The sequence below is a fragment of the Trachurus japonicus genome, chromosome 5 (assembly GCF_045865225.1).
Source record: "Trachurus japonicus isolate A0001 chromosome 5, Traja_1.0".
Lineage (NCBI taxonomy): Eukaryota > Metazoa > Chordata > Actinopteri > Carangiformes > Carangidae > Trachurus > Trachurus japonicus.
In genome coordinates this window covers 16,577,640-16,596,792 of record NC_140911.1, presented here as the reverse complement: position 1 = coordinate 16,596,792, position 19,153 = coordinate 16,577,640, and the positions used below count along the sequence as shown (strand labels likewise).

Here is a 19,153-nt window from a genome sequence, read left to right as displayed (position 1 = left end):
CACACACACACGCACACCTGCAACTTTTTTTTTTCTTGTTACATGCTTCTCTTGTCTCGTTATTTTTCTCGATTACTAAGACACAAACCCCAATTTTCAAGCTAGATTCACAAAACCTCAGACTCTTCTTGCAAAACCAAACTTTCACCTCAAAACAGTTCAATCTGTGCCCAAAACTGAACTATGTTGTCAAATCGTGCCCCGAGTCAATCAAAATTAAAAACACTACTGAGCAGCCACTAAACACTACATAGAAAAATAGAAAACACAATGCTCAGCACATGAAGCTGTAGAAATACATGTAAATGTTTATTATTCACTGTGGGCTAAATGCATGTTGCAAAACAAAAAACCTGTGCATTTAGACTGTAGCACTTCTCTCCTTCCCTTTCTTTCACCAGCCTCCTTCCCTCCCCACATCCATTTCATCCCCTTTTCATTCCTTCTTCTTTTTTCTTCCCAGTTCATCCCTCCCTCCCTCCCTCATCCTTTCTTCCTTCACCCTGTTGTCTCTCATCTTCTCCTCTTGCAAAACAAAAAACCTGTGCATTTAGCACTTGTACATAGTACTGTAAAAGAAAAAAAAGGTACAAAAAACAGAAATCCTGTGCATTTTACACATAGCACTTGTACAGTACAAAAACAAAGACAAATCTTGTGCATTTAGCACTTGTCTGCAGTAGGCATATACGTAAAAATAAAGTACAAAAATATACAAATGAGAAGTGCATTACTCAGCCGCAGCATACTGTAATTTCTCTGATCTGTACTGGGTCAGGCCACAGGACTTCATCCTGAACTGGCTTACTGTATATGTTCCCTCACATCATTGGACACAAGTGTGATCAATTTTGAGTTGTTGTGTTCAACTGGTGACACTCGTGCTTTACTTGTGTTTGACTTTTGCCACCTGTGCTCAGCAGCATTATGCAACACAGGTGCATCACAATGAAAATGTGTTGGTAAGTTGTGTCTAAACAGGTGAAAAGTGCTGATGGTTTTGCCAAAAGAGCGACTGATTCAATCAGTGGGTTCAGGCAACTGAGAATTTGGTTCAGACAACAGGGTTTAGTGTTTTAGCAATTGAGAAAAACTGTAATCCCAATGCCCTTGCCTCTTTATGAAGGAAAACATTATAATGTTATAATGTTGATGTTTCATGTCACAATGGGCTGTAATCCATATTAAAATAGCTGAAATTGCATTTGGTCACGATGCTGTAAAACCTCTCTCAACAATGTGTTCAATTATATAATGAGGAGAGGGTTTGTAACCTGGGAGATCTCGCTGATGTAAATACAGTAAAGTGAGAGAGCGGTTGAAAGCTCTGCTGTCCTTTCATGTAGCTCTGCATGGAAATGTCCCTGCAGAAAGATGAATATGCAACAATGTTATAAGATTGTTCTGTGTTTCTGTCTTCTGTTGCCTTCATGCTAAACTCAAGTGTTGCCCTTTGTCAACAGACGAGCTTTGACTTTCTTGTCCTCTGACCTCTTTCACTGTTTTCTCCTGGAACAACATCAACAACCTTATCACGCTCCGGAGTTACTGATTGACTTTTTAATAACTTTGCTTCGTCTATGAATGGGCTCTAGGAATTATAAGTCAGTGTCTTCTCACTGGTCACACTCATTGTTTCTACTCAACCTTACAATCAGTGTTTGAGTGTGTGTACACAGCCATGGCAGTGGCTTCTCGACTTGGTGTGTGGTGCCAAGACTTTCTACACTTCTATCGACAAACAACTTGTGCAACAGTTGTTCATGAATCAGGAAGTTTTGACATCCTCTAATCTTTGGACAATATTGAACGAAATTAAAGTTTATGGATGTTGTAAATGACCTGAAGTAACTGTGAGAGACTCAGACTGCTGAGTCACGAGTCCAGAGGTGTAGTGCTCAATTCCAAGGCTATGTAACATCTGTTTTCATGGATCAATGAATCACTCGGCCAATCAGGCTACAGTGTAGAGCTTCTGTTGCTATGTACTGTTTGCCCTCAACCAAGATAACTGGCTACTTCCATCTTCACTAATTAACCGGTTGATTAACCCAACACATTTAAAGGGTTAGGGTTAGGCTAACTATGAAATCTATGACCAGTTTTGTTTGTTTATTAGTTCTTGTCATTGCATAGAGAAGATATGACCCCCTTGTCAGTATGAAATTATACATATATTAACAAACACATACATAAAATACATTTTTGTGCACCTACGTACACATATTCATGTATGCACATATTCCATAAAACTATTTAAAGTCCAAATGGGATGACATTTGTTAAACCATTTTATAGTATATATAATACTTAATATATATATATATATTTTTTTTTTATGTCAAAGAATCTATTTCTTAGTTTGTGCATGTGAAATCTAAATGTTGAATGAAAATATCTATTTTTTACTGATTGATTTTTCTTACCAACTTTATTTTGTATATATTTTTTGAATTTTTTCTGAATTGAAAACCCAGCTGATCAATAAATTCATAAAATTTATTATAGGGGTACAGATGAAAATACAAAAAGCAACTTAACGTAGTTCTGGGTCTTTGTCTGAGTGGGAATAAAGAAAATGTCAAGGCTATAGCAGTTATGCAACAGTTTACGTCCAGCATGAAAAGGTAAATTTAGATCTTTATTGTGACCAAATGATTTAATTATTATTACGCTATGTTGGTAGGCTACAGAGAGGCGGTTTCTAAACAAAAGTTCTGATCACATTGGTTTTTAGGATTGACTGCAAAGATTAACACAAAGTTAAACTACAAAAAGTAATCAGAAAGAAAAGCCTCACTGTATGCATATGTGATTTATCATTTCTGACGTTTCCGTGTGATTGGGCTCTTTCTAGGGACTTGAGCAGCTGATAGGTCGCCGCCTGCAGCCTCTGTCCAATCACCCCGCTTTGTTTGCATGTTACGTAATTGGGCCGCCTGCACTTGTCTTGTGGCCCGACGGGGAGTAAATTAAAAGCAACAGCCTTCGCCTCGCTCGCTCTTTTCGGGCACGTAGAAGAGCGCAGGGTCTGCAGGCAGTGGTAAGCAGGCAGACACGGAACTTACTTTACTCTCTCCTTCTGCTTTTTATATATATATTTTTTTGCCTCATGCATATGGTTAATCAATGTGATAATTGTTCTTCTGCCACACACACACAGGTATGCACAGAGCTTGAGTGTGTTTGCTGCAAGAGACTTTTGCAGTTCGCTGATTTATTTGTGGACAGTGTGAGGCGACTTAACACACTGTAGCTCCACGTGATTATTTTTAAGGTCTGGTGGCCATGATACACACGTAGTTATGTCAGAGACGTTACTTTGGTTATGTGCGACTCAGTTCATACTAACAACTTGTGTCAACGGGCTGTCAAACGTCTCTGCACGTGTGTGATTGGGCAACACGGGAGGCATGAGCTGGAGTGGAGGACGTGACTGGTCAGGGCAGGTTGACAAGAAAACTTGGCCCCGCCCACCTCTGTTCAGGGTCAGTAAACTGTCAGACAGTCATGGTCGGTTACAGGGAACTTTTACTGTTTGATCGAGAGTGTAAATGTAAATGCATTCTGTGAATCTAAATATTGATAGTTGTGATCATATTAGTGTTTAATGTTGAGCTGTTGAACTTTCTAAGACTTGCAAGTAACCTGCACCATGTCAAGGTTAAATACAGTTCAACAACCCCAAAAAACTACATCACCCTCACAATTAGGACGTCTGCAATGATTTTAAAAGATAGTGACCATTATAAAGTTATAAGGATTTACTGCAGGGCTGTTGGACAAGACTGCAATGGTCTACACAGTGTGTGCTACAAATTTGCTCTTTGGACCTGCTCACGCTCATGTATCGTCTTGTCTTTGTCAAAAAGAGGCTTTATCTTGAAAATGTGTGCACACATGCAAACCTAACAGAAGGTCAAATGCTCTCTGTCCTGTCTGAACTCTGCACAGTCTGAGGTCAGTTTGCTGACTCAGTAAAGTTCATGATCTCTTGGAGCTTTAAGTGGACTTGAGTGAAAGAAACTGATTGATAATTTTCAGTTCTTCTTATATAGTTTCAAAGTACTTTCAAGTATAAAACATTCATTAAAGCAGAAGTAAGCGATATTTTTGTGTTAATATAAGTCTTAAATAGTTATATCTTCCGACAGCAATCACTTACATAGAGTGTTTGGACCGAAACACGGGTCTGTCAGTCACTCTGCTCTGAGCCGAGGAGAAAACTTTTCTCGTATCCTACAATTTTTATCCAATGAGGAGAGAGAACGGCATAAAGGGCTGTGTGTGCAGCCAAGGGATGCGCGTGAATGTGGTGACGTAGGGACGAGGACCAATAGATCCATGACGTTATGGTGCGTTCAAGGCAACTCGTAACTCGTGTTTTTCCGACCTGTGAAGTCGTACCAGTTCGATCTGGTACGAGTTCACGGGTCGGAAGTTACGAGTGGCCGTTAGGGCCGAGATATACTTGCTGTTAAGTACGCGTACGCGAGCTGCCGCGCGTATCCTGCGTCCGTTTGATGCGTCGCCTGCGACCGAACGCACATATCGACGCGAGGTGACGCGACGCAGGATACGCGCGGCAGCTCGCGTACGCGTAGTTTACAGCAAGTATATCTCGGCCCTTATAGTGACTTTCACAGGTAAAACAGGTCGGAAAAACACAAGTGGGTTGCCTGAAACGCTACAAAGTCGTAAGTCGTGACGTGAAGCTGTAATTTACGGTTTCAAAAGCCTGCCTGGAACGCAGCATTAGCCAAAACGACCGGATCGCTTAATTCTGCTTTAACTAAAAATCACCACTGTGTGTTTTTTTTTTTTTATAAATTGTTGTGTTTGTGTGATGAAATCCATGCACTTTATATGCCCATACAAATTGCCCTGGTTGTGTGTTAATATGCTCCACAGTGAGGTGTGAGGATGAAGATCGCAGTGATTGGTCAGAGTCTGTTCGGCCAGGAGGTGTACAAGGAGCTGAGGAAGGATGGTCACGACATCGTAGGAGTCTTCACCATCCCCGACAAGGATGGCAAGGCCGACCCACTGGGTGAGAACTGACTCACTGACCCACACATTTCAACACGGCTTCACCACAGCTGCAGTTACAGTATTATTGACTCACTAATGGTGCCAAATGAAGTTTGAACGCATCACACCACTTTCTGCTCTGATACATTTATATTGTATCTTTTATAACTGTGAATCGTTTTATGAAAATGGCGCAAGGACAGTTCCCACTTTGCATAACTTTCTTTAGCGCAATAAAACAAATTCTGCCTTATGGGTTTACAGTTGAATGTCGTAGCGTTGGCGTGCCTCAAACATGCCACTACCTGTCAGGGCTGCAACAGCGATGGCTGATGGGGATCGGTCAACCAAGACTGAGCAACATTGTTAGCACCATAAGTGTTGTGGTGCTAAACTGACAGCACGGTCTACAAATATTATTCTCCAGACATTAAGTTTTGCAAAATGACAACCAGTTACCGATTAAAACGCATAACTCACGTTTTAATACAGCAATATTGTTTATCACCATCTTTAATATAATATGTAACATAACATTTGTCATGGGGACTGTGTCACTATTCTGACAATAAACTAATTGTAGAGTGATTAAAGCAGAAGTAAGCGATCCGGTCGTTTTGGCTAATGCTGCGTTCCAGGCAGGCTTTTGAAACCGTAAATTACAGCTTCAAGTCACGACTTACGACTTTGTAGCGTTCCAGGCAACCCACTCGTGTTTTTCCGACCAGTTTTACCTGTGAAAGTCACTATAACGGCCACTCGTAACTTCCGACCCGTGAACTCGTACCAGATCGAACTGGTACGACTTCACAGGTCGGAAAAACACGAGTTATGAGTTGCCTTGAACGCACCATAACGTCTTGTCAGCCGATGGAGTTAGCAGCCCCCGCCCTCGTCATGGATCTATTGGTCCTCGTCCCTACGTCACCACATTCACGCGCATCCCTTGGCTGCACACACAGCCCTTCATGCCGTTCTCTCTCCTCATTGGATAAAACTTGTAGGATACGAGAAAAGTTTTCTCCTCGATTCAGAGCAGAGCAGAGTGACTGACAGACCCGTGTTTCAGCCCAAACACTCTATGTAAGTGATTGCTGTCGGAAGATATAACTATTTAAGACTTATATTAACACAAAAATATCGCTTACCTCTGCTTTAACATTAAAAATGATTAATTATCAAGTAAAAAAATGAATAAAAATAATTGAATTTTTTTGTACTGTGTGAGTAGAATCATTTTTTTCATGGCTCAGTTTCAGACTTTGATCGATCTTTTTTTCAGCGGCTGAGGCTGAGAAGGATGGCGTGCCCGTCTTCAAGTTCCCCCGCTGGCGTGTGAAGGGTCAGGCCATCCCAGAGGTGGTGGCTCAGTACAAGGCCACGGGCGCCCAGCTCAACGTCCTGCCCTTCTGCTCCCAGTTCATCCCCATGGAGGTCATCGACCACCCCCAACACGGCTCCATCATCTACCACCCCTCCCTGCTGCCTCGCCACAGAGGGGCCTCCGCTATCAACTGGTCAGTCACGTCGTCACGTTGTGTGTGTGTATGTACTATTTAGTCGCCTGAACATTTTGAAATTCAGGGACTTAGTTGATTACATTACAATACAAACCATGTACAAAGCAAAAAATAAACTTCTTCCTCAAGATATCCAGAATCTGTTTAAAATGAAGGATTCCAGTTATAACCTGAGAAGGCCACTATTATTTGAGAAACCAAAGACTCGAACTACTGCAAAAAAATCACTGTCTTTCTGTTAGAGGGGTTAACATCTGGAATAATTGTCCTGAAAATATTAAATTATGCTGTACTCTAGTCAGCTTTAAAAAACTTTATAAGAACAACATAATTTCTCGTTACAGTATGGAAAATTAAGTTCAATGATTTTGTACTATTTTGGGTTATGCGCTGTGTACAATTCTTTATTTTGTTTGTGATCAGAAATTTAAGTATACTGATTAATTTCAAATGTCTGTGATCTGATCCTATTGTATTAATGCAATTTTTAAAATTTTTTAAGGTAAAAGGGGTAGGGGTATATAAGCTTTGGCTTCAACCTACACCCTTTCGGTTATATAAGCTTGATATACCGAAATAAATAAATTAATTCATTCATTCATTCATTCATGTATGTAACACAAGTCTTTCATCTGTGGTCTCTGACGACACAGGACCCTGATACATGGCGACAAAAAGGGCGGGTTCACCGTGTTCTGGGCAGATGACGGACTTGACACCGGACCGATCCTGCTGCAGAGGGAGTGTGACGTTGAACCCAACGACACCGTCAACACCCTGTACAAGAGATTCCTTTTTCCAGAGGGAGTCAAAGGCACAGTAAGTATGGTGCTGAGTTGAGATGACACGATGGTATGCAGAGAAAACATGCACATTCATACACATAAATGATGCACACTGTGTGTATTTGTGGTTTCAATAGAAATGACAAGTGCAACCACATCTCATTGGAAACGTGACAGACTTTCTTGACTCACAAACGTTGGTTGTTGCTTTCACCTGATGTAGTTAAACTTTAACTCAGAGGTTAAAGTTGGTCATCTAGCAGCTGTGGTGTAGAACATTACACAGTTTGTCAATTGTTATGACACAATAGACGTTATGAACTGAAGTATACTTTTCCAGTACTTACTTTACTTGAGACTTTTTTTTTTTCTTTTTGGAAACATAAGAATTTCACTCCACTAGAGTTAACTTAGTATTTTGACTCTGCTACATTTTTTGGATGTACTTGTAATTTCAAAGCAGACCTTTTAGTTGGTGAAATGTAAGTAAAATAGTAGAAGTTGTGCACTTTCTCCACCTCTGACATTGAGAACATTACCCTGTGCCAAAGCCACTAAAACAACGAAAGCCCTCACTTCTGCATTAATATAATCTTTTTGATATATGAAATCATGGTTAACATTTGCATTCCTCGCTCTGCTATGTTATTGCATGGCGTAGTAATGCATCATTTGGCACATAAATGAACAAATGATTAATAAACATGAAGAAAGGTTAGAGGTTCTCAACTTTGATGAGTCTACTAAGAGATTTGTTACATATGAAAACCTGTCAGTCATTCACAGTCCAAATGAGCAACTCTTTCACACGAACAGATGGATCAGGAAGTAGCCCCCCACCCTTTCTCTTATAATGGATCCTCTCCCTTATAAAGTATTTACTAGTCACACTGACAGCATATAGGTAAAGCTAAAGAGCGAATCAGTCAGTGTATAAAGTTATGGATCCTCCTGTTGCTCTATCTTCAGATGTCTGTAGTCCAAACATGACAAACACTGTGATGGCAGTCCATACAGACAGGGCCGTTGTATAGGGGAGAAAGGTGATGATAATTCTAGGGGCCCAGCGCCCAGTGGGGCCCATAAAAAACCCCAGTAGTCTAATCTTTGTATGACTGATTTATTCTGCGTAAGACCCTGACTAATACTCATAGTACACTGTAAAAACTCAACATCTTTCCAAGAATATTTGTCTTATTTCTTGTCCAAATGTCTCATTTCTAGTCAAAACTAATCTCTTTCCACTTAAAATAAGACTCATCACCTAGAAATTAACTTGTTTTAAGATCATTTTCACTTAAATTCACAATAAATAGAGAAATCTGCCAGTGAAAGTAAGTTTTTTTGTGCTTGTAATAAGAAAAACGTCCTCCACTATCAGATTTTTTCTACTTATTCCAAGTGAAAATCTGCTTGAAAGAAGTAAAAAGTGTCTAAAAACAAGCTACTTTTAATATGATGTGTCTTATTTTAAGTAGAATGAGATTTGTTTTGACTAGAAATGACATTTTGACTAGAAATAAGACAAATATTCTTGCTAAGATACTTGAGTTTTTGCAGTGTAATGCTGCATTAGCCTCCAAACAAAGTAGGCTGAATAAAAAACGATAATACATACATAGTCTAAGAAAAAAAAAGGAAAAGTTAGGGGGAGGGGCCCACTTTAGTATTGTTTAAGGGGGCCCAGAATTCCTAGCAACGGCCCTGCATACAGATAGCTAAGCATTCACGTGTTGCTGCAGTGAGTTGAGCTGCATTGTCCTGTTTCCAGGTGGACGCAGTGAAGCTGATTGCACAAGGGAAGGCGCCGAGGATCATCCAGCCAAAGGAGGGAGCCACATACGAGTGCATCCAGAAGAAAGACAACTCCAAGGTACAATCACCAGACAAACAGTTTGAATTCATTTATATTTTTTAGAGAGGTAACCATAATGGTGTTGTGCCTGTTTATGGGCAGATTGACTGGAACCAGACCGCTGAGGCTCTCCACAACTGGATCAGAGGAAACGACAAAGTCCCCGGTGCTTGGGCAGAGGTTGATGGGCAGGTAACAGGACTCTTTTAACATGGACCATTTAGTAAATCTATGAAAATGAAAAATAAGTGTCATCAAATGTGATTATTAAAGTCTATGTCATTTAGGGCATAATATTTGGTTTTTGACTGAGAGTTTTAAGATCATATGCTTTTACATCTAAAAGATTCTTGCAGAACAGATTAGAGCCAGACAATAATGTGATATTCATGGATAATCTTCAACACAGGGAACAAATGTGTCCAAAACTGCACTACAGTATGTTTGTGTTTCAAACTCTTTATGTATTTTCTGAAGCTGCATTGCATTCATCAGTGTCATCATTACCAATATAATAGTTATGTCCACAGATACAGTACTGGTTTCACATCTTGTCAAGTTTGGTTTTGCTAAAATAACAGTTGAAAGATGAGAAAAAAGAGCGAGAAACAGCCATTAGTGGTGGAACAAGCTTTTCTTTACTTTTTGTCAACAGCTTCTGTGCAGATATTAACAACGTGACACCGGGTTCTGCTGTTTTACTTTATTAGTGTCATAAAACAAATATACATCTGTCTCTGTTCCTGCAGAAAGTGACTTTCTACGGCTCCAGTCTGATGGGTAATGGCACCACAGCTAAAGGTCAGCCGCTGGAGATCCCAGGAGCTAGTCAACCCGGAATAGTTACCAAGGCCGGCCTGGTGCTGTTTGGCAATGACGGCAACACAGTAAGTGTCTCAGACTGAGCTACACTGCTCTCATCGTTTCATCAAGCAGTCGACTTTGGAAATATTTTGTTATACTAAACATTTATAAATGTAAGTGTAAAAACATTGGTGTATTTGGCCTCAGTGTATATCAAGAACATAAAAAAACTTTGAACACTTTTGGTAAAAAAAAAAAAAAACACCTCTATTTTAGTGTGTGAGTGAAGTTTAGTAAAATATGGCTGCGCAAGTCAAAAATGCACCGGCTCACTGCTGCACAAGTAAGGCTGCATTTCACCTTAACTTCACTTACTTAAAACAGATTAGAACAAAACTTACTACAGATTGTACTGTATATAAATTATAGCTGCACAATTAATACAAAATTGGGAAATCTAAATAACAGGGACTGCACATTTTTTAAGAAGGTAAGATGTGCATTGTGTTGTGGTGCCACAGAGATGCCCCGCCCCACATATCCCATTTCCACACATAAAATAAAGTAGTTTTGATCAAGACCCAACAAAAATCTGACAATATTTAATTTTTTTTCTCCAAAAAAACAACTGGAACTTCAATTGCATAGTCTGTCTTTGACTTGTGTTACAGCCTGGCTCAGGTGTACACTACTACACTTTGTGAACTTTCTGCATGTGCCTCTTGAACAGCAGCCTTTCAGTAAATAACTCGTTACAATCCCCACATTTGTACGGCCTCTCCTCCTGATGTGTGACCAGAACGTGTTTCCTCAGAGTGGAGCCTCTGTTGTACGACTTGCCACAGATGTGGCAGCTGAACGGCTTCTCTCCTGTGTGAGTCCTTATGTGCTCCGTCATGTGTCCCTTCAGTTTGAAACGCTTGCCGCAGAACTGACAGCTGTACGGTCTCTCTCCCAAGGACAGAAAGAAATAAATGCATTAGAAAGACATCGGCTCCAAAATGCGACCAAAATCAGTTCTTCTATGTGATTACTACCTGTTTTTTTTTTTTATAGTGAGCAAGTTTCCCATCACAAAGTAAGTTTATGAGGCTGGTTTCACTACCTGTGATAAAGGGATGTCAGTGCAGTGAAGTGAGTTTTTACTCCTGTCCTATCCCACTCAGTCCAACCACAGCTAACACAAGTGCATGGCCAAAAGTGTGTTAAAGAGTGAAATTAAGCATGCAGCAGTGATTAGCCTGTCTGGATACACTGAGAGGAGAAAAAGTAGCAACTAGCATCATGTTCAAATGATAGAAAACAGTGTTTGTTCATACAAAATTGCACAAAAATCAGGGTTCTTACGGATCCTTAAAAAGTCTTAAAAGGCATTGAATTCATTAATCTAAAAACAAGGCCTTAATTGGCATTAAAATGTCTTAAATCAATTTTCCAAAAGTCTTAAAAATGTTAACACATAGTAAGTGGTATTTTATGGTTGTAATTAGTCTCAAATCTCAAAATAATTGGTAACATTCCGACATAGAGAAGTTAGTGGCGGCCGTCAACGCTAAATTTCTCACCGCCACCAGCTCCCGAGTCAGTGTTCTTTTTCCCCGGACTTTTTATGCATTTATTTTGAAAGGACAGCTGGAAAGAGACACAATCCAATGTTCGTGTAGCCAGTCACTTTACCTTGGATCACATAGGAAAGTGGGTAAAATTGTCCCTAACCCTATGTAATTGATGTGGTGTTTTTTTTTCTTTTTTCTGCATTTGTGTTTATTATGAAGTCGGTCTTAAATTTAATTTCAAGTGGCTTTAAAAAAGTCTTAAATTGAACTTGGCTTGTACACTGTAGCCTACTACTGGGCTTCAGCTGCAACAGCGCCCCCCACTGTGCCAGGCCCTGAATGACACACACACACTTTTCAAATTCCTGATAACGTAAAATATTTTGAGTGTAATAGTAGAGCCAATCATATTTTTTCTTTACTCCCTGGAATGGAATAATACCTCCATACAAAATAGTGTCCTGTTTTGTGGTTTATTTGCATTGGGGAATGTGCCCATTTTCTACATAAAAGAAAGATTAGAAATACTATTTTTAGTAACTTTTCTCAATTATGTATTGTCTCTCTTTTCATAATGACAAATTGAACCTGTCTGCATCTGAAATAAATATTCTATATCCAGCCAAAAGCACATATTTTGTTATCTACTGGACAGTTTTTCTTTTTTTTTTGACTTGATTTCATTGTCTAGAGATGCCTTTGATTTTGTTAACAGTTCCCACTTTAAAGTAGCACTATCGGCCAGTGGTGCAGCGTATCTGATATAAACACCCTCGTCCTCTTTACATAGCGTGCCGTTCAGGAGGTGGGGCTAAGCGCCGGGCCGGCGTGTCTCATAAAGAATTCTGCATTTGCAATTTGTATTTGTATTTGCAATAGTGCTACTTTAACTTTCTCCACAAATTGTATTATACCCTGTAGAAAACGTATAAGCCTGCACAGGGAACCTGCCAACAATGCCCTATGAACACACACTGAAAGGTGTTACATGACTTGAGATGTTTTCGTGCAGCTCTCCTCCTGCAGACAATACACACTGAGTCACACCATGACACTGTTGTGCTGAGTTCATGTTTTTTAAGCTTATTGTTTGAATGAAACATACGTACAGTATCTATGGGAGCTGAGAAAGGCAATACTTGCAATTATATATTGTATTGTAATATTATATTTGTACTGTTATATCTGTTATCTTGGTTATCTCAGTTGTCAACTCTCCCTCTCCCTGTGTTTCTCTGCAGCTGTTGGTGAAGAATCTGCAGTTTGAGGATGGGAAGATGATCGCTGCAGCACAGTACTTCAGCTCAGGGAGCAGTGCTGCCGTGGAGCTCACCGAGGAGGAGAAAAGCTTTGCTGAAAACATGAGAGTAGGTTTTCTCACTGTTTTCCAGGAAGTGGGTAAAAGAATGAACGGACAAGTCGTTTAAATTGTGACTTTTAACCATGTTTCCTCAGGCTGTGTGGCAGAGCATCCTGACCAACGTGACTCAGGTCGAAGACTCCACTGACTTTTTCAAGTCTGGCGCTGCTTCCATGGATGTGGTCAGGTAAGAAATAATAAAACTCCTCCTGTACGTCTGCACTTCTCCTCACCTCCCCTCGCTGCGTCTTCACTCTCGTCCAACGTCCCTCTTCAGGCTCGTGGAGGAGGTGAAGCTTCGGGCCAGTAACTGCCAGCTGCAGAATGAGGACATCTACATGAACACCACTTTCCAGGATTTCATCCAGATGTGCGTCAGGAAGCTCAGAGGGGAGGATGATGAAGAGGAACTGGTTGTCGACTACGTTAGTGGATTTAAAATTCGTAGAGACCTGTTATTACTCAGCTGACACTGGTTTCTAATACCAAATGCAACATGATTGTGGAAAAGAATCTCCAAGACACTCTCGTTTACAGTTAAAAGGCCTTCATTTCTATGGCTTGGTCATGTTAAACCTTTCAAAACTCCCACACGTTTCGCTGTACAAACCTTCGTCAGGGAGTAAACTGGTTTAAAGTGTTCTACTCCTTGAGGAAGGCTTGTACGCCAAAACGCGTAGGAGTTTTTAAAGGTTAAACAGGACCAAGCCATAGAAATAAATGGTTTTTAACAGTAAAAGAGAGTGCCAACATGTTGATTATTGTCACATACACTGTTTAATTCCACAGGTGGAGAAGGACATCAACAACATGACCATCAAAATGCCCCATCAGATGTTCGTCAATGGAGAGTTTGTTGATGCAGAGGGAGGAAAAACCTACAAGACCATCAACCCCACTGACGGCACAGTAAGAGATAAAAAATAATGGCAATATTTTATATTTATTTTAGTTATCTTCCCAAACTGGCCTCAGTTTGGAGGGAGATTGTCATTGCTCTCTCCTGTATCTCCTACATGTGTCTTTCTGTCCTCCAGGCCATCTGTGAGGTGTCTCTGGCCCAGGTAAGCGATGTGGACAAGGCAGTGGCTGCTGCTAAAGAGGCATTTGAAGAGGGGGAGTGGGGCAAAATGAACCCCAGGGACAGAGGCAGACTCATTTACAAGTAAGTAACTGCAGCTATTACGACTCTTACTTGACTTCTGACTTTGACCTGTGGGATTTCTATATGAAGTCTTACACTCTGACATTGTCAAGCATGTTTCATAATGTCGGTGACTTTCTGCCTCCCTGTCCACAGGCTGGCTGACCTCATGGAGCAGCACCAGGAGGAACTGGCCACCATCGAATCCATTGACTCGGGAGCTGTTTACACACTGGCCCTCAAGACCCATGTGGGCATGTCCATCCAGACCTTCCGCTACTTCGCTGGCTGGTGTGACAAAATCCAAGTAAGGACGTAAGCTTTTAAAGACATTTAAATGACTGCTGTGACCAAATGTCAACACTATATGGCTACAAAGCAATAAAAAAAAATACATCAAGATAAATGACAAAATCTCTCCACAGGGCTGCACCATCCCCATCAACCAGGCCAGACCCAATCGTAACCTTACCTTCACTAAGAAGGAGCCAATAGGGTGAGAATGACACACTTTCATGTCTACACTGTATGTGAAACATTAGATTAGAAAACAGTTACATAGCAATTTTTATTTTAGATCAGAGCTTAAAATTTCCTGAATAGATACAACTGGACATACTCTTTAGTTTACTGTCATGGTAAATTACTAGATTGCAACCCTGTGCTGGAAATGGGTTCTGCTCTGTGGCTGCCAGGTGTTCCCAATCAGTTGCATAGGTTAAATGTGCAGAATGGATTTCTTAAAATGGAAAAAAAATACTGTATAACTCGGCTTATTGTCATATCCTTCTATAAATACTCCAGATGTATGAGCACCTAAAGATTCTGCCTTGAATCACACCCTTTTCCCATATAACATAAATACAAAAGTGAAGAGAGAAACACCATTTGGTCATCATCTTTCTTTCTTTCTTTCTTTCTCTCTCAGAGTGTGTGCCATCGTCATTCCCTGGAACTACCCTCTGATGATGTTGGCCTGGAAGACAGCAGCCTGCCTTGCAGCTGGAAACACAGTGGTCCTCAAACCTGCTCAGGTCAGCCTTCACTCTGGGAGTCAATGTTTTGGTCAAAGTTCAAGGTCACTGTGATCTGATGCTCTTGTGAATTCAGTGCATCAGGCACATAATGTCATGACTGACACTCACTGGCTTAAAAAAAAACATTTTTGGCCATAACTCACATATGAATTTGCAAATTACCGGTATATAAGTTAATCATATGTGTATAAGAATAAAATAAGGAGACAAAACTCTTCTAGTCATTGTTAACTATTTTACGTCTTTGTTTAAAGGTGACACCACTGACGGCTCTGAAGTTTGCTGAGTTGGCAGCAAGGGCCGGGCTGCCCAAAGGTGTCATTAATATTCTGCCTGGGTCCGGTAAGTACACACTAGTTTCTTGTTTTGCAGTAGTTCTGTTTCTAAGTCCACCGTGAGTCCGAGGTTGAGTCATGCCATCCTTTTCCTTCAGGTGCTCTGGTGGGTCAGCGTATGTCCGACCATCCCGATGTCCGTAAACTGGGCTTCACGGGTTCTACTGAGATCGGTAAACACATCATGAAGAGGTGAGCAAACAACATTTACAATGTTGTGATCCAAACTGAATCTAACATTGCTGCTCATCACAGTGCATGATTGTTATTATTCATCTAAAGCTGTGCAGTTAGTAACGTGAAGAAAGTCTCTCTGGAGCTCGGAGGAAAATCCCCACTCATCATCTTCAGTGACTGTGACATGGACAAGGCTGTTCGCATGGTAGGATTTTTTTGTCATATTGCAAACATTTGAAAACTAAAGTATTTTATTTGTGATGTAATATTTTTTAGACACATACTTATTGACCTAGGGCCGGGGCAAATCACAATGCAAGTGTTTTTGTTAGTTTCAGTCCAGTGCAAATATAATTTTCCCATGCAGTGCCCACATTGTCTCAATAACAAATTCAGTTGCATTATACTGCAGCTTTAAATAGTGCAGAGGTAAAACTACTGTTTTCATGTGTGTGTGTGTGTTTCAGGGTATGAGCTCCGTCTTCTTCAATAAGGGAGAGAACTGCATCGCAGCAGGCAGACTGTTTGTGGAGGAAAGCATTCATGACCAGTTTGTGAAGAGAGTGGTATGTGTTGGATACCTCATAAACCTGAAAAGGAAGAAGCCTCCCAAAGGCATTGTATTAATTTCTAATGTGAACCTCATTGCATATGAATTTGTCACTGATGCCAACACTATACAATGAATACAGAACGCGTCAATAATTTAATTTTGCCTGTGATCTTATTAATTTGTGTTTTACTGTAAAATTTTGGTGTCTTTTCTTTTAGATTGACGAGGTCAAGAAGATGAAGATTGGCGACCCACTGGACCGCTCCACTGACCACGGCCCACAGAACCACAAAGCCCACCTGGACAAGCTGGTGGAGTATTGTCAGACTGGTGTTAAGGAAGGGGCCACCCTGGTGTGTGGGGGCAAACAGATACAGCGACCAGGTAAAGGCAGCAGAGGACAGACTTGAATTCTTGATTCCAACCATGAAAATAGATTGTTGCACTTTTACTGATTCCTTATTCATTTGTATCATAAACTCTAGGTCTAATGTGCTGTTTTGTTATATTTCCCCCCAGGCTTCTTCTTTGAACCCACTATATTTACTGATGTGCAAGACCACATGTACATTGCTATAGAGGAGTCATTCGGCCCTGTCATGATCATTTCCAAGTTCAAGGGCGGGTAAGGCTTTAAGATTTTATCGCTGTTTGAAATGACTCATCCTCATTCCTGCTCTCCGCTGGCGCCTGTTGCAAAGGCTCTCTGTGTTCGGTTTGACAGCAACAACAAAACAGCATTATAAAATATCCTAAAATTCAGTCTGTTTTCTCGAGTATTATATATTAAAGACACCAAGACCATTGTACATGCTTTTATCTCCTCATGCCTTGACTATTGCAATACCCTCTCTGCCTGCCTCAACTGAAAATCCATTACCTCCTCCACTACATTTTTGGTTTTAGCCTCCGTGCACTGGCTCCCACTACATCACCTCCTACTTTTAAACCTCTTTACAACCTCTCTCTATTCTATCTATCTGACCTCGCATGAACCAGCTCATATAATAGCCCAAGATGGATATTTGTGTAAAACACTAGCACAATCAGTGCTCTATAAATAAAGATTATTATTTTATCTTTATTATTATGTGCAAAAACACGCATAAGACCAAGCTCAAGTCTTTTCTTCTCTGTTCTGCTTCCCCCTGTCTCAGTGAAGTGGACGATGTCCTGAGAAGAGCCAACGCCACAGAGTACGGCCTGGCGTCAGGCGTTTTCACACGGGACATCAGCAAAGCTCTGTACGTCAGCGAGAGGCTCAACGCTGGCACCGTTTTTGTCAACACCTACAACAAAACAGACGTGGCCTCGCCTTTCGGAGGCTTTAAACAGTCTGGTTTTGGCAAAGACCTGGGTAAGAAAAACTCCTTTAGTTTCATATAATTTCATTTATATATTTTATGTGTTCAAATTGCAGTTTTACTGTTCAAGGTACCCCAAAAGCTATCAGCACTAGAACTGCATACACTATAATATCCGTACTCACGGTCAGTCTTTCTGTTACTCCAACAGGACAAGAGGCTCTCAATGAATACCTGAAGACAAAGGCAGTGACTATTGAGTATTGAGCTGCTTTACAAAGGACAGAAGGTGAAGAGGACATGAGCTTCCTGCATAGAGCGATTTGTGCATGGTCACCGACAGAAGAGACATGAAGGACCATTTGGAGTGATGCCATCTCAGTGAAATCAGCTCAGACCCGTTAGTCATGTCTAAGAGTAGTGACAACTCACTTTAATACTTAAAACCTTAACATGCATTAATGCCTTAAAAAGTCCCCTCAAAAGCACAAACCTGAGCAATATGTTGTGATAAATATTGAAATAACTTACTGAAATGTGCAAATAATCGCTCAGGTATCTTCTGACACTGTTGTGTTATCATTGTGTCTGAGGCACAGGATAGAAAATGGATATAATTCATCACTAATATGGCTTACATTAGGTCAGAAAACTCACAAGAAATATAATATGTTTAATCATTTTTGGTTATCAATTAAATCTATTGAGCACCTCCCCTGTTGTGGACCTCTTTATTGCTGTTTTCTTTACATCTTTTTCATTTTGCACCTAAAGGAATAGAAAACACTTATGGAAATATGCTGTCTGGCAACTCTCACATCCTTATGCTAAATGCAAAGCTAGGGCCATATATTATTTGCATGTTCACCCAAGGCACCATACAAGGTGGACCTATTTATGCTTTGTCCTAAAGATAAACACTCGAAAAACAACCTCATCATTCATTACATTACACACTACACACGTAAACAAGATACACAGGTGGTCATGTTCAGGCCATAGACTGTATGAAGGTGCAGACAATAAGTTCTGACTAGTTTATATCCCCACAACCGGGAACACTGATGTGTGTGAAACTTTGGTGGGCCTGAGGGCTCGACAACACCTGCAAATACACAAAGACTCTGCAAAAATTCACAACACCTACATGAAATGAACACAATGCAACAGAAAATCTAAAGAGTTAACACAGGGACACAAAAATATGAAGGACATGCTGCATGTTCTGTAGCCTAACTCGTGAAGTGTGGTTTGAAAAGATGTGGTTTTGGTTTATCAAAACGTCAGATGGCTATTAATATGATTAACACTCGCCTTTAGATGTGTGTCCATCACTTTTTTGTGTTCCAGGAAACACTTCTTCTCTGTTTTTTGTGTGAGTTTGTGTATTTGCAGGTGTTGTACATTTTGAGGAAGTAGGGGTTTTTTTTGTCTGTACACCAGATATTTTTGAGTAGCTTTTCCTTATGTGACCTATTTTACTGCACCAAAACTAGAAAGTGCGCCCCCTTGTGTCACTCCCGTCTAAATCCCATCATTGGAAATAATCTATTTTTAATTCTAAACCTTTGTGTGTAGCTTATATAAATGGACGTAGTTTGTTTCAGTGTGGATGTGGTGGACTGCGCTCTGCCGGGACATCAGGTGAATCGACCATCACTACACCATCCTATCCTTTTCCAGTGCGGGTTG

At 40.5% G+C, this 19,153-nt stretch overlaps 1 protein-coding gene across 1 annotated transcript; it reads left to right on the top strand.

Annotated features, from left to right (window-relative positions):
- The first annotated feature begins 3,002 nt into the window (after positions 1 to 3,002).
- On the top strand, positions 3,003 to 18,173 carry aldh1l1 (aldehyde dehydrogenase 1 family, member L1). The gene is made up of 23 exons (XM_085776567.1): positions 3,003 to 3,043; positions 4,912 to 5,050; positions 6,314 to 6,548; positions 7,205 to 7,370; positions 9,108 to 9,209; positions 9,294 to 9,383; positions 9,941 to 10,078; positions 12,793 to 12,918; positions 13,007 to 13,098; positions 13,189 to 13,336; positions 13,701 to 13,820; positions 13,949 to 14,076; positions 14,212 to 14,362; positions 14,481 to 14,551; positions 14,984 to 15,089; positions 15,347 to 15,434; positions 15,526 to 15,619; positions 15,710 to 15,809; positions 16,072 to 16,170; positions 16,376 to 16,541; positions 16,677 to 16,782; positions 17,315 to 17,514; positions 17,673 to 18,173. Exons 2-23 carry the CDS (start codon positions 4,924 to 4,926, stop codon positions 17,726 to 17,728), a joined length of 2,709 nt encoding a protein of 902 aa, XP_085632693.1. The 5' UTR covers positions 3,003 to 3,043; positions 4,912 to 4,923; the 3' UTR covers positions 17,729 to 18,173.
- The last annotated feature ends 980 nt before the right edge of the window (positions 18,174 to 19,153 follow it).

Coding starts and splice junctions, on each gene's coding strand:
- aldh1l1 (XM_085776567.1), top strand. CDS start 4,924: ATGAAGATCGCAGTGATTGGTCAGAGTCTGTTCGGCCAGGAGGTGTAC. Junction 14,552..14,983: donor ACTAAGAAGGAGCCAATAGG/GTGAGAATGACA, acceptor TTTCTCTCTCAG/AGTGTGTGCCATCGTCATTC. Junction 16,542..16,676: donor CAAACAGATACAGCGACCAG/GTAAAGGCAGCA, acceptor ATTTCCCCCCAG/GCTTCTTCTTTGAACCCACT.